This window comes from Thunnus albacares, chromosome 2, assembly GCF_914725855.1.
Source record: "Thunnus albacares chromosome 2, fThuAlb1.1, whole genome shotgun sequence".
In the NCBI taxonomy this organism is placed as follows: Eukaryota; Metazoa; Chordata; class Actinopteri; order Scombriformes; family Scombridae; genus Thunnus; species Thunnus albacares.
In genome coordinates this window covers 615,593-629,351 of record NC_058107.1, presented here as the reverse complement: position 1 = coordinate 629,351, position 13,759 = coordinate 615,593, and the positions used below count along the sequence as shown (strand labels likewise).

General features: G+C 40.6%; 1 protein-coding gene across 3 annotated transcripts in view; it reads left to right on the top strand.

Moving 5' to 3' along the window:
• The first annotated feature begins 310 nt into the window (after positions 1–310).
• The window catches only part of zmat4a (zinc finger, matrin-type 4a), a 127,041-nt gene continuing 113,592 nt past the window's right edge, over positions 311–13,759 (top strand). For 2 of the 3 annotated variants that reach the window (XM_044361965.1, XM_044361974.1), the window contains exon 1: positions 311–460. In XM_044361965.1, coding sequence (XP_044217900.1) covers positions 374–460 — 87 coding nt within the window. In that variant the 5' untranslated portion in view covers positions 311–373. Of the gene's footprint in view, positions 461–6,191; positions 6,278–13,759 lie in introns of those variants that run through there. The other variant, XM_044361982.1, reaches the window with a different exon arrangement.

Below are 13,759 nucleotides of genomic sequence, written 5' to 3'. Positions count from 1 at the left end.
ATTAATTGATTTTGACACTTTCCTTTTGGTGTTTGGTCAGAATTTTCTAAGGGGGAGAAAATAATTGCTACAGTCCTGCTGCTACTACTACTAAGTATTATTATTATTATTATTATCATTATTATTATTATTATTATTATTATTATTATTATTATTATTATAAAAGGCTACACTTAAGTGCATCATCAGTCCCTGCTTGTGGTTTGAGTGCAGAGTAGATGATATTCTTCCTGACGCCGCTGATGAGCGCCGTGCGGCCAATAGGAGCGCAGCGGGGCGGAGAGCAGCGGCAGATTGTACTACAGTGTAGTACTGCTGCCAACAGTAGACGCGTCTCCCGCTCAGTCTGTCGCTATTCAGCATCCTCTGGTTAATGGATTATACAGTTTCCCTCCAAGTGCAACATCAGCTGGCGGTGTTCCCGACACACTTCTATCAGGGCTACAGTGTGGAGTTACAGGTACATTTATTTATGCTTCCTACTTCCCGTGTTGTTGTTGTTTTTTTTAAATTTCTCCCTTCTCCTCTCCAGTACTGTCAACGATTAGAGCCGTGAATGTGTGCAGAGAGTAGTGTGACTTTGTGGAGATGCGTTACTGCAGGGGGAAAGCGTGGTTGTCGTGTTGCATGCTGATTTTTCCCCCTTTCCTCACCGAGATTCTTGTTGCGTGCCGCCGGGAGATGGAGCGGAGCGGTGGCTGTCTGCGCGGCGCGGTGCGGTGCGGTTCACACGGGGGTTAAAAAGTAAGCAGAGCAGCCCGGAGGAGGTTGACCTCACGCCTCATGAACAGGTCGCGCTCTGAGGGGTGTCCGAGGACACCCCAGAGTCCCTCCCCCGACTAAAAAATCAAACTTTCAATGTGTTTTTTTAGGATATGACTTTAAATAATCCAGCATGTTCAGCGCACCCGAGAGATAAAATCTCATCAATAGTTTCCCTTTTAGAGTCTGCTCTAGAGTTCCCAGATTCATCCCTCAATCTAACTGTGGACAAACACTATTGAATATTAATCAAAATAACAACGTCCGCAACAACACCCCCCCCCCCCCCCCCCCCCTCTCTCCATCCCGGCTGGCTGAGGACAGGCTTGTCGATTCTGTCAAGGTGACATTTAAGGTGGATTAGAAGCAGAGATGCAGAGATGTAGCGGAGAGAGCTGAACCTTCCTCACCTCTGAGGAAGAGTTTACAGCACCTGATCCTCATCAGATCAACTGATACAGTTTACTCTCAAACTGTCTGAAGAGACACGTGGACAGGAGATTGTTTTTTTTTTTTCTTTTGTGGTGGAGTGGAGGTCATCTGAATCACCATCAGCATCACAGGAGAAATGACTCTCATAGTGAAGTTGTTTCTGGAAATGTTATTGGCAAACATATCAATACTGCAAGAAGCTTTATTGATTCATGGTTTTGTCTATAATATGTGAAAAATGCTCAATATAATTTCCCAGAGCTCACAATGACTTTTTCAATTTGCTTGTTTTATCTGACTGTTAGCAAAAAACCCAAAGATGTTCAGTCATCTATCATATCCGACTGAAGCTATCAGGGACACGTCGATGGCGTTTCTGCTTTAAGGAAATGACAAACCATTAATTGATCATCAAAATAAATCAGTTGACCAGTCAATTCATCAGCTAAAGCTCTAAAACATATTAATATGTCAAATGAATAGTTGATTCGGTTTCTTCCGTCATTTCTTTCTGGTGATTTATTTGCCTTTCAGGATTGAAGCAACCATTTCCCTCTTGCACAGCAAAGCAAACAAAACAAAAAATGTAGAGGAGGGTTGTTACAGTCTTTGCTTTGATGTCTCTCAGGTGGCTTTTTCTTCTTTTTTTTATTAGAAGCAGCATTAAAATTCTTGTTGCTTTGTTCAGTTTGTCCTCCTGCACAGCTACAGTCTGTTTGTTTTTCCTGCATCCTATGGGACGCACAGTTTGCTATTTAAAAACAGGGCTGCAGCTAAAGACTGTTTTCAGATTAATCTGCAGATTATTTTCTCAGTGAATCCAGAATTTAGTCCAAAAATAGTGAAAAATGTGCAGGTTTGTTACATTAAACTAACGGCTCAAAACCCAAAGATCTGCAGTTCATAATAATAATAATAATTCATAAAAGACTAAAAGAAAAGCAGTAAAACTGAATCATTGTTGCTTAAAAATACTTGAACAATTAATTGATTATCAGAACGATTGCTGATTGACTTCAATATTTTACTGTTTCATTCAGAGCATCTAATGAACTGTGAAATGAGCTCCAAATGTGTGTAATCACACGCAGATACACGGGAAAGTGCCATCATTTGTTTTATGAATAGGTGTAATTTTATTCAAACAGTAGATAATTCATTTTGAAACAGGAACTTTTCCTTTTCTCCTACAGCACCAGTTAAACACATACTTAAGATCCAGATATGGATGATCTATTTTATTCTGCAGCCTCCAGCGTGATGAGAGAAAGAATAATGCAGCATTTCACCAACCAGGCGCTGCGAGCTCCATCTCCATCTGCCTCATTTAAAGTTGACTTTCCCCTGAGAGGCTGCATGATATTATCGCCATCTCCTCTCGCGAACCACAAGATGGCTCCATCGAAGTCCCTCTAGAAATTTTTTTCTGTGACACAAACCTGTCTCACATCACGTCTAAGACGGCGCGTTAATTTTCTGCAGCGCCCGGTTGCTAAACGTTACAAACAGCCTCAGATAATAAAGCTCCTTCATCGACCCTTTTCTTTAATATTCCAGTGATTCGATGCGTCTGTTCAGGCCCTCCAGTCATCTTTTCTATTTCTGAGAAAATTGAAGTGGGGAAGAAACACTTTCATTGCCCCGTCTGCTGTCTGTAATTTGTGATGCCTATAAATAAAAGACTTTGAAGCTCCGCGCTTCGATGTCATCAGTAATTGTTTGCTTTTGTAAAGTTAAAATTGCTCTGTTCCTTTGCTGCTTTTCCCGCCGTTGTTTTCAATTCTATCTCCATTATACTTTCATAGAAGGTCAACTGAGACGGGTCACAGGATTTTTATAAATAGCACAAGTAACAAAGAGCTCCAATAATCAGAGCTGAAAATATTTATTTTGTCGAAGTGGTTTTGAAGAAGGCATCACAGACGGAAACGTGTTCTTTATCAAAGGCGATGAATCTCTTCTTCCAGCTTCCAGAACGCTAAATAAACCCAAAAGGGTCCAGATCGGCCTTTGATCTGCAGAACTTTATCTTATTAAAAACTAACTTGTGTTTCCAAAGAAATATCTAACAATTTGTGCAAAAGTGAGGCTTATTAACAGTGACTGACAGCACTGAGTGGGGGGGGGGGGGGGGGGGCTTGAGAGAGACAGATATTTTTTTAAATTGTCAGAATCGATGCAGCAGATGCAGAGATAACTTGCAAATCCATAAGACCACCCTCTGGGCCTGCAGACTGAGCCCTGGCAGCCATCGATCAAACATACTGTAATGTGTCTGAAGAGTTCATCGTGATCATGCCAAGTCTGTGAGGGCGCCGGGCCAGGCGGGCATGAAATGCACCACATGAGATACTGACTCTCCATGTTACATGAGTTTTTACTCAGTTTTGTCCAGCTGGATGAAAAACCTACCGTTGCTCGTCCAACTCTGCAGATGATGTGTTTTAAAGATAAATATTGCAAATATCAACAATAGCAGAGACTGGTTGTTCAATATTCATGTTGGTATGACTGGTTGGTCATTAATCATCTGTCTTCATACCTCTTGCTGACTTCATCATGACAGTTGTAGATACTCACAGACTCCCCAGGGATGTGACTGTGTGAAGTGTGTGAGTCTGCAAGTGCAGGGAAGTCCAGACGTTTGGATTCAGACTTTTAGCACCGAGTAATGATGCACTGTTCTGATAAGTTATCAGTACCGATACTGACCTTATCAAGCAGGTCCAGTATCAGCCAGATGTGACCGATTCTTAGTCAGTGCAGTGAAGTATACACCTTTTAAATGTGGGGAAAGAGCATCAGAACTGGTGACAAGAGACAAAGATTTGGATCAGTAGCAGTAGAGGCTGAGATATCCTGGATCCTACACTTCCCATGATCCAACTCAACAGCATCTGTCATTAGACCCTCCCTGCCTTGTGAACACCCACATCTTTTAAAGACCCCCTCCAGACATGTCTTCAAGACAAAATGACTCTGCTTTGAATTATAATTTGTGTTTGATATCATTTTTCTTCAAAAAAGTACAATTACCTAGCTAGAAATCCAGACAAACATCAACAACATCCATTTCAAAAGTGTATCTACTGAAAAAAGATCATTCTTCACCAGAAAGTCTATTTTCAGTGTTTGTGCAGGTTGCATACTGGACAACGACTGGCTCCAGCCTAGTCGTCATGTCACAAATCATGCTCATAGAACTTGAAACTTTCCTCCTTCAGCAGATGAATGTGAAAGCAAACTCTGCACAGTGAAGCTCAAACATCCAAGTGAAGGAACAATAAGCAAAACACATTTTTGAGTGGACTTTAAACTAAACCCCTCCAGTTTGTCATCTCCAAACCCAAATGACCGAAATCTCCTTGGTAGGATATTAGGAGGATATCACCAGGGCTCACCTGGACCAAAGATTGTCCTAGTTGACTTGTAGTAAAGCTATTAGTCAACTAGCATGTTGCATGTTTGCAATATTAAAATATTATTTAAATATATATTTTTTGGGGCATCAGAAAATGCTTTGAGTTCCAAGGCTGAGAGAGAATGTTATAGGCAGCATTGTTGACACTGTGCTGCATTACAGACAAATACAAAATGTAATAATGAGCTCGCATGAAGCCTGTTAATGACAATGCTAACGGCAAAAGTGGTAATGATTCTGAATGTGTCGGAACAACCAGCAAGGAGGCTAGATGGCTAAAATTAGGCTACTTACATGTTTGAGATGATAAGTTGAGTTTAAGGTTGACGAGTGAGAGGCGAGTCTCTGCATGCAGAGTTTGCATGTCACCTTTTTTGGGGTCGTCCTTTACACGCTGGAAATGATCCCACACCTATTCTAATAACGTTTTCCTGGACTGCAGGGACCAGCCCTATAAACACAAATGTCTGACCTCGGCCGCGTGTCGCCACGTATGTCCACTTCCTGTGTCCGTTGTTTCAAATTAAAAGCCCTCTAGGATTTCATACATGGTCCAGCCATACTAGGTTTTGACTTAGTCTTGTTAACGACAAGTCGCACCTCCCGAACAGAGTTTGAGGTTGTTGTTGTTTTTCCTGCGACCAATAAAAACTTGATCGACTAACGAACGGTCGACTATCGGGGAGCAGATCTAGATGTTACACAACAGTTTTCACAGGCTGTGTGTGAGAGCAAAAGTCTCCTCAGTTCCTTTTCGGTCACCGTTACAGGTTGATAAGTCATATATTACTTAATGACCTTTAAATAATGATTTCACATTCATATAATGTTATAAAGTAATTGAGCAGCTAACTGGTTGCATTTAATCTGCATTTTCAGGAGAAAATATATTATTTTGTATTCCCTGATGTCTGTTGCTGCAGCAAGAGAGTCTTTTAAATCTTAGATGGAGTCAGTAAATGGATCTGCACACTTCACCTTATAGTTAAGTGCTTTGAGAGTAAGATTTGTGAGCCTTTCATCAGAAAAAGAACTTAGCAGTAGAAAGCTGTACAGGGTGTAATCTGAGCGCTACTGAATCTACAGTCTCTTGCAACAGGTTATGGCTGTGATATTCAGGCTGTAGCTTTTCCTGGACAGCCGATGATTTGAGTTTGAATTCTCCAGCTTCATGTTGTGCCCACACCGGAAAGAATTAATGTCATTAGGCTGACCAGTGTCACAATTTTATTGTCGCACCGACTCAACATTTGCCCTAAATGTCTGCACTGGCTGAACACCAAGCTGATTATATTACTGAAGTGTAGGCAGTCTGCCCAGTGCGCGTGCTAATGTTTTCACTCAGCAGATCTGTGGACAGCGCTTAGGTCACACTGCATGGGAATAGGCCACTTAGCAGCAAACACAAAGTAACTGCTCATTGTTTTGACCTCCAGGCATGGCATTACAATTTGGCTTGCCTTCGCCTCCCCAAAGCTAAAGTGGCAGAATGATAGAGAGAGAATGGGAGGCAGATCAGTGCACAGGGCTCTGGGATGGGAAGTACAGTCTCTGCCTCATTCTCACTCACCCAGTCTGGCTAATTTGTTTCCCCGGGAGCGATGTTGGAGTCTGTCGCTGTCCCCGGAGCACCAGCTGGACAAAATGCTGATTATGATGGAGGTAACAGTTTTCATGGACCTCACAGGTCATAGTGAGCACAGAGAGGCCAGACAGCTGCTCTCTTTCATATATTAGCAGCAGTTCCTTACTAACTGAATGGCCTACAGTGATGTATCTACATGTGTATTCTATGTAAGATTTGGTTTCTTAGCTGGATTTATTCAAGCCAAGTTAACACTGAACTGTAAAAGGACAGTAAGTGACATTTAGTGATCTAAACGTCGACTGGAACCAACCGCTGACCATCCCTCCACTCCCTGAGCTATGATGGCCTGTAACTGAGTGTGTTTCCATGGACTTGAGTATCCTCGTTACGATGGAGTTTTTCAAGAATCCCGTTTTTGTGTTTATGCGTGTAAATATCATATCCTGATTTCAGAAACCTGGAAAAGCCCTGGAAAAGATACCCTAGCTGGAGTACTCTGATCTTATCCCGCTTTCTGACCGCTGCTGACTACCTGCACAGGCGCAGCTTCAGCCAAGTGACGAAACAGAAACACGAACAATGGCGGCAACAAGAGGACCCCACTTCTGAAGCGATGAAGAAACAGAGTTTTGTCTTTCGGTGATAAAAGAATTAATATAGCTGACAGTTTAGACGGGATATGGGACGCTGGTTTACCAACACATACAGTGGAGCTGAGCCATGACTACGTGGCCAAACATCAAAACAGAAGAAGTGGCTCTGATCCAGCAACTGTCAAATTTTACAAAAAATCCACTGCTCCCTTGTCCTACGCGGTGGCGGTGACAACCTGACACTGGTCAAAGTGGAGAACATGTCGTTCTCTTCTCTTCTATGATGGTATTTGTGTAAACATAAAAACAACAAACATAAAAGCCAAGCTGCTGGTGATGGAAGTCATTGTAGCATGGCCGGGTTTCCGCCAGTATATTCTGCCTTGGCTTAAGCATCAGGACATTTTTAATTGTATTTTTAAGATATTTTTTAAACTAAAATATGTTATACAAGTAGCGTAGCTCTTTTAAGGTTCTGTGAGCGTGTGTGATGGTTAGGCTGTCGACTGGAGCAGAGAGTATGAAGTTAGCCGTATAGCTGTAACATAGTAGTGCAACGTGTGCACAGTTTAGGCTACAACTCTTCAAGTTCCTGTGTCTTGCTTGCCACCCAGCTGAAGTGCAGCGGGTTAGCACCAAAGTTAGCGACAACTTCAACTAAGGACCAGCTATTCTCATTTTAGTGAGTGATCTCAGCAACCTTTACCTTTGTCATCGGGACTAAACTCAAAATACTCGTAAACACTAGTCCCGTAACATTATCCACACCAGCCACAGTCGCCATATTTGTCAGCTTAACATGCCTGTTCCACCAGTAGAGACTGACCTCTGGTGGCGAATGTTGTGCACTACAATATATCACCTCAATACAGCATCTCTGCATCAGTTTAATAGAGAGAGGAACATCTAACTACCCTGTATACCATAATACCTTGAACTGTTGATTTCGCTTCTCTGCATCCTAAAAGGCACCTGACTGTGGAAGCCGTTTAGCTCAGACTTGCAGAATACGCCTAGTAGTGGGGTCAGAGGTTGGATTACATTACCACCACAGGAAGTGGTCTTAGGTTGTTCTGCCCAAACGAACTGTACAAAGGATGAAAATCCAGAGTCTGATTCAACTGGAATAAACAATGCAGGCTTGAAAACACCCTAAAACTACTTTGTTAATGTGAACAATTATACGTGCATAACAGAAACATTTTACATTGTTTTTTTAAAGAATTATGACCAAGGTGTTTATGAACGGGATATTTTACAGGTGAAAAATAATCTCGTTAGTGCTCTCTGGTGGACAAACTATGGAATGGTGATAGTGTTTCTAAATTACCCCAAACATTTCTTTAGCTTTTCTCTCTCTCTCTAGGATGGCGACACTCTTTGCCCTACTCTGCCTCATTTCCTTCGTTAGGTTGATTAGGTTGGTTAGGTTCAGGCCTGGGGGATGAGATGGTTAGGGTTTGGGTAAGAAGATCATGGTCAGAGCCAATCAGAGGCAGAGTAGGGATGGTTCTTTGCAGAACTTGACTTCGCCATCCTAGGAAAAAAAATAATGCATCCAGTACACGTCAAGATTGATATTCCTGGGATGAGCTAAAATTGATCGCTATGTCAGCCTGTGCCAATTTATCAGTCGGCTTCTTCCTCATGACCAGAAGAGGTCATTTGTCAGTAAAGCATGAGCATGAATTAAAAAAATGGCCAATTCCCTCGTCTTTCTGGTGAGTGTCAGAGTAAACATGCCACAAAACAGAATTTAGTGGGAGCTTAAAACAGGAGATGAGAGCCCAGTTGATCTGTGGGTGGCTCCCAGTCCTTAAAGGGATAGCACCTGTATGTCACAGGACGTTAGCGGCCTTTTTGACAGACACATTAGTTGTAGCTGAGCCTCGGAGCTCTGTCCTTTTGGGTTGTGTGTTACTAAGCAGCGGACCACCCCCGCACTGCACCGGCTAACGAGACATTCAATTAGGCTGAACATGGGACCTCTACTGAGACTGAGAATGAGGTCTGTTGCAATCAAGCGGCAGGGTAATCAACATTCAGAGAATGGCTAGAGCAGTGATTACTGACACACACACACACTTTGCAGTGGGAGATTGGATGATGATGACAGAGATGCTGATGAGGAGTATGATGATGAAGATGATTAAGTTGGTGGATAAACTTGGATAGTGGATGAGTTAGGTGCCTTGCGATGGCATGTGATGCCATGTAGTGTTCACTTTGGCATCTTAGTCCTTTGACAAAACTGTATATTAGCTTTAGTCATATTTTTGTTGTTTTATTTTTGTCATTTTAGTCTACTTATTTATGTCTTCTAAGCATTTTTCAAGCACTTTTGTTGTGCACAGTTACCATAGTAACAGGTGTAGTTATGGTCTATTGTGAGGTTAGTAGAAAACGTGCTGTTTACTTGTTCACACACATAGGGGCCATGTCACTTTGCTCTGCAGTAATACACAATAATACAAGTGACTCTCCTCAGTAAATCCTGCTGCCATTTCCAAACTCTGGCTGTTTGAACAGAAGCCTTTTCACTCTGTTGTCTCTGTTCACCAAACACAACCACAGCTCCCCCTGCTCACTAAAATACTGCTCACTGCCTGGGTTTAGCTTGAGAGGAGAGGCTAAAACGTTGGATAACATCGTGATATTTCTTTAGTGACCATCATTTAGATGGTTGGATCTTACTCATTCCTTGTGATAGCAACAGGAAAGCCAGCCAATTGAAAGTAACATTAACATTACATCCAGCACTTAGTAATGTTATGTTAGAAATGTCAGCGTGCTTCCTGCATATCTTCCCAGTTTGTCATGCTGTTTTGTTGCCACTTCTTGTCTAATTTTCAGTGGGTTGTAGATGAATTTCTTCCATAAATCTGTTCCTTTCAAGAACCGCAAACATCAGATAACTTTACTGAAGATGCTTCTAATTAACAACAGAGGAAACTGTTTTAGTAAATGTATGATGTGATAAATATGTAGATACATACAGATGGAAGACTTTGCATTAAAACATCAGGATTTAGTCAGTCTTTCACGTGATTGTTTTATTGGTTGACAAAAAATGTGTTTTAGTCGTGAAAAATGTCAACAAATACTTTTTGTCATAGTTTTCGTTGATGAAATGAATGCTGGTCCAGTGCACAAGACTTGAGACGATAGCTGTACTTAAGTTAAGGCTAATATATGCAACCAATATTGGCCTTTTAGTTCTAACAAATGTTAATCAACTTTAGATGGTGATGTTGATGTAAGCAGATATTTATCGGCTTCCTTTCAAAACATGTCTGTTCGGAACAGGCTGATTGCTTCTTCTATATGTGTATCAATTGACGAATGTATCAATTAAAACAATAAGGATTTAATAAATTAAATGGTTTTAATCCAGACAGAACTTCACCAGTGAGACTAAACTGATGTTGAACTATGGAAGCAGTTTCTGGCCTTCCTTTGGTTTATTGTGTCTGCACTCCTATTGGCTAGTTTTACTTTCTCTGTCTCTGTTTTTTCTCGTGTGTGTGTGCTTGTTCGTCTCTCTCAGGCAGTTTAATTGAGTGGGATGCAGCCTTTGTCCTGCCCGGCTGTGATGTGACAGTGTTTATATCGATGAGTCCCCACTAAACTCAGACATGGAGCTCACTGTTCGCTTGTTTATTCAAAGATTAATATTAAACATGTTGCGTGTCCAAATTGCACCAAAAGACAGAGAGACAGACAGAGATTCCTTCCTTTAGTAGATAGATGTATTCAGTGTGAGGTACGATCATGCACGTAATGTTTTTATTTGTTTACAGGGCCACAAAATTGTTTCACATGAATGAAAAGGAGACTCTTTCTTGTTCTTGTCAGCTGACCTCAGCCTCAGTAGAAACAATGACAATCTCATGCTCAGTCTTTTGTTATTTAACCGACACGGATTTCATAGCTCATTTGTGACAGAAACACAACTGTGAATGTTTTTCTGTCTTACAGATTTACATCTTACTCAAGGTGTGCAGGAAGCAATACAAACACAAGGATGTAACTACCTACTTGGGCTTAAAGTACCTACGTTTGTAGACTCTATAATTGCTTAAATTCATCTTGTTACCATTGGTGTTGTGACTAAGAGGATTTCAGTGTAGACCTTCCTAAGAGGGCAGCATCATCTTCCACTCAGGACTGAAGGATGGATTGAGTGATTGTCTCTCAGCGCTACAGTTTGTGACTCTCAGATGGCGTCTTTTTCAGCCTGAGGACTCTTGCCTATGTTAGGTTTTATACTGTCTTTCCCCAGAGAGCTGCACTGGAGAACCTCCAAAATTCATGACCGACAAGCTCACTTTATTCCTTATCATCATTCACTGTCAGCAACAGGTCAGCAAAGATAACTACCATTCATTTAAAAAGCACTATTCTGGCCATTGTACCATATCAGTGATTGATTCTTTCTGCTGCGCTGAGCATTTAAAACTCATCTGTTTCACTTGCAAAGTCAGGCAAAATGAGAAAAAATTAAGGTGGTGTGGAGAGGACTTACATAGCAATATGGTGGATATGAATATATAGTAGACTATGAGGACCATAACCTCTGACAACTTAATCACCGGCTGTGCAAATTCCAAATGTTGTTACTTTAATTTGCGACACATCAGCACTCAAACCTGGATGATGTATTGATTTTAGAAATGTACACTGAAATAAGCCGGAACAAAAGTAACAACCCATATAAGGTTGATATGTCTAACTGCATCAGCAACACACAACACACAACACACAACACAGACTCACCAGAACCTCAACACATCACGAGGATATGTTATACTAAAGCTAAGCTATTTTCAACCATGATAAATAAATTCACACAAGCAGTAAAGTTTTTTGAATGACAAGTTGTGTTTATGATCATTTGACAGATTATTCGGTACTTTAACACAGTTTTTCAGTAAGTCAGGTTTAACTGTCAGGAGACATTGTCGGGTTGATAGTAACAGCTGTTTCTTTTGTCCCGCTGCTAATGTGGTCACACTGTGTGTGTTACAGCAGGCTCTGCTCTGAGCAAACCACTGCACCTGCGGTTTCTCAGGATGTCTGTGTGTGAGGAGACATTTGTGGGTGCAGAGTCTCTGCACTGGTCCCACGAGGCACTGAGGGCACAGAACACTATATCTGTCACAACTGTGAGAATTCATTTTAATAATACAGCAAATTAAAGTGTTATTTTTACACTGTTATTCTGTTAAATTATCTTTAAAAGTTATACTGTGAATTGAAAATGAAATGTAATAATGTCTTATTAAGATAAAGGACATAATATATTTGCAATTACATATGAACAAGGACATTGCTATTGATGAGGTTGAAAGTAACAATGTGCAACTCCTGTTCAAAGTCAAATTATACTGAAGTCGTTCCACATTTGTACAAAGTAGCACCTGGTATTTTAATGACCACACATGAGCTTTCTGTCTGTAACATAACATGACATTTATATGAAAAGTGTTACTGTTATACCAGCTCTCCCCTATGAAGTGCTGCCTGAAAAATGCTTTATAACTAATAATTCCCATGATTACCAATATCCAAATGACTGTATGACAGTCCCACATCAGTAAAATGTTATGTCAGGTACAGTCTTGACTTCCACCATAAACTCATACTTGCTCATACTTCCTGGAACTCGTTATTGTCAGCGTTTCAAGTGTCTTGAGAAATATGCCGACTATGAGCCTTTTTTTAAAAACAGGACCTCATCATTACTTTTACTGCATCGAGCACTTCAGCAGTTCTTTATGACAGTAACTCAAAGCCACAGCTTCACAGCACTTCTCTCCCAAGCTGATTCTCTTAATGTGTGGAGCAGTTTATGATTAATTGCCAGTTTTACTGCTTGTAATACTGCATATAGAATGAATGAGTAACTTCTAATTTATGAGTTACCAGTCGTCCATGTGTAGTGATCATTATTAAACAGGTCTACACTTTATTATTTTATCCTGAGAATTGAGGGACATTCATTACAGCAGTCTGCTTCATTTATTTTCATCTTTCAGGGCATTACGTCATTTAAAGAAGCCTGATAGAAATACAGCAAAGGTGGATGGTGGAGCTCAAGAGGAATTTATGCTGTTTTAACTGGGAATCAAAACACTTTATGTGGATATAATGTAGAATGTAAAATCCCAAATGCAAAACCTAAAAATTTATTAAGCCTGTTCCCTCAAAATTCTTTTTCACTTTTGCAGTATAGGTTGAGAAACTGGTTGTCAGGCCCTTTTATCATTTTGGAGACTGATTTCCTGTCATTGAATGACTGTGCAGTGCCCAGTGAATAGGAATCCATCCAGCTGGCAGGCAACCACCCGGAGAAGTCTGTCTACAGAAAGTGTACCCAAGGACACTTTTTTCCAAACTCTGATATGCACATTTTTCATTCCACAATGCATTATAGCTAATCTGTGTCAATAACTTTCCAGGGTAAAATCTAAAAAAATATAATGCCAGGAATGATTTTGTATCAACAATGTATGCTTCATTGAAATAGTCAATATCACAGTTTATATAATGTAGCCATCTGTGCCTGTTGTTGTTGAGCTTATTAATAATTTATTTTAGTATTAATTAACATTATTGTTCTATTAAAACCTGATTGCTTTTTCAAATACCTGAAGGACACTCATTGGCTTCCAGGACTTGCAGATTAAAAGCTCTGTCTGAGGTGCTGTATAATTTATAGACTTGTTTAATACGGCTTAAATTAAAGTCTCTTTGTCATGAATTATACAAGGTCCTCTATCTCCTAAATTCAGTAATGACCACGGCAGACTGTGCTTCTGGAGTGTTTTAGGATGACTGGACATCAGTGGAACATTAACAATCAGTCGTCCCTACAGGCTTTGTTTTTGTGTTATTTGGACACTTTTTCTTTGTGTATTTGTTACTCAGTCATGTTCATGCATTTGAGTATTAATTGGAGTT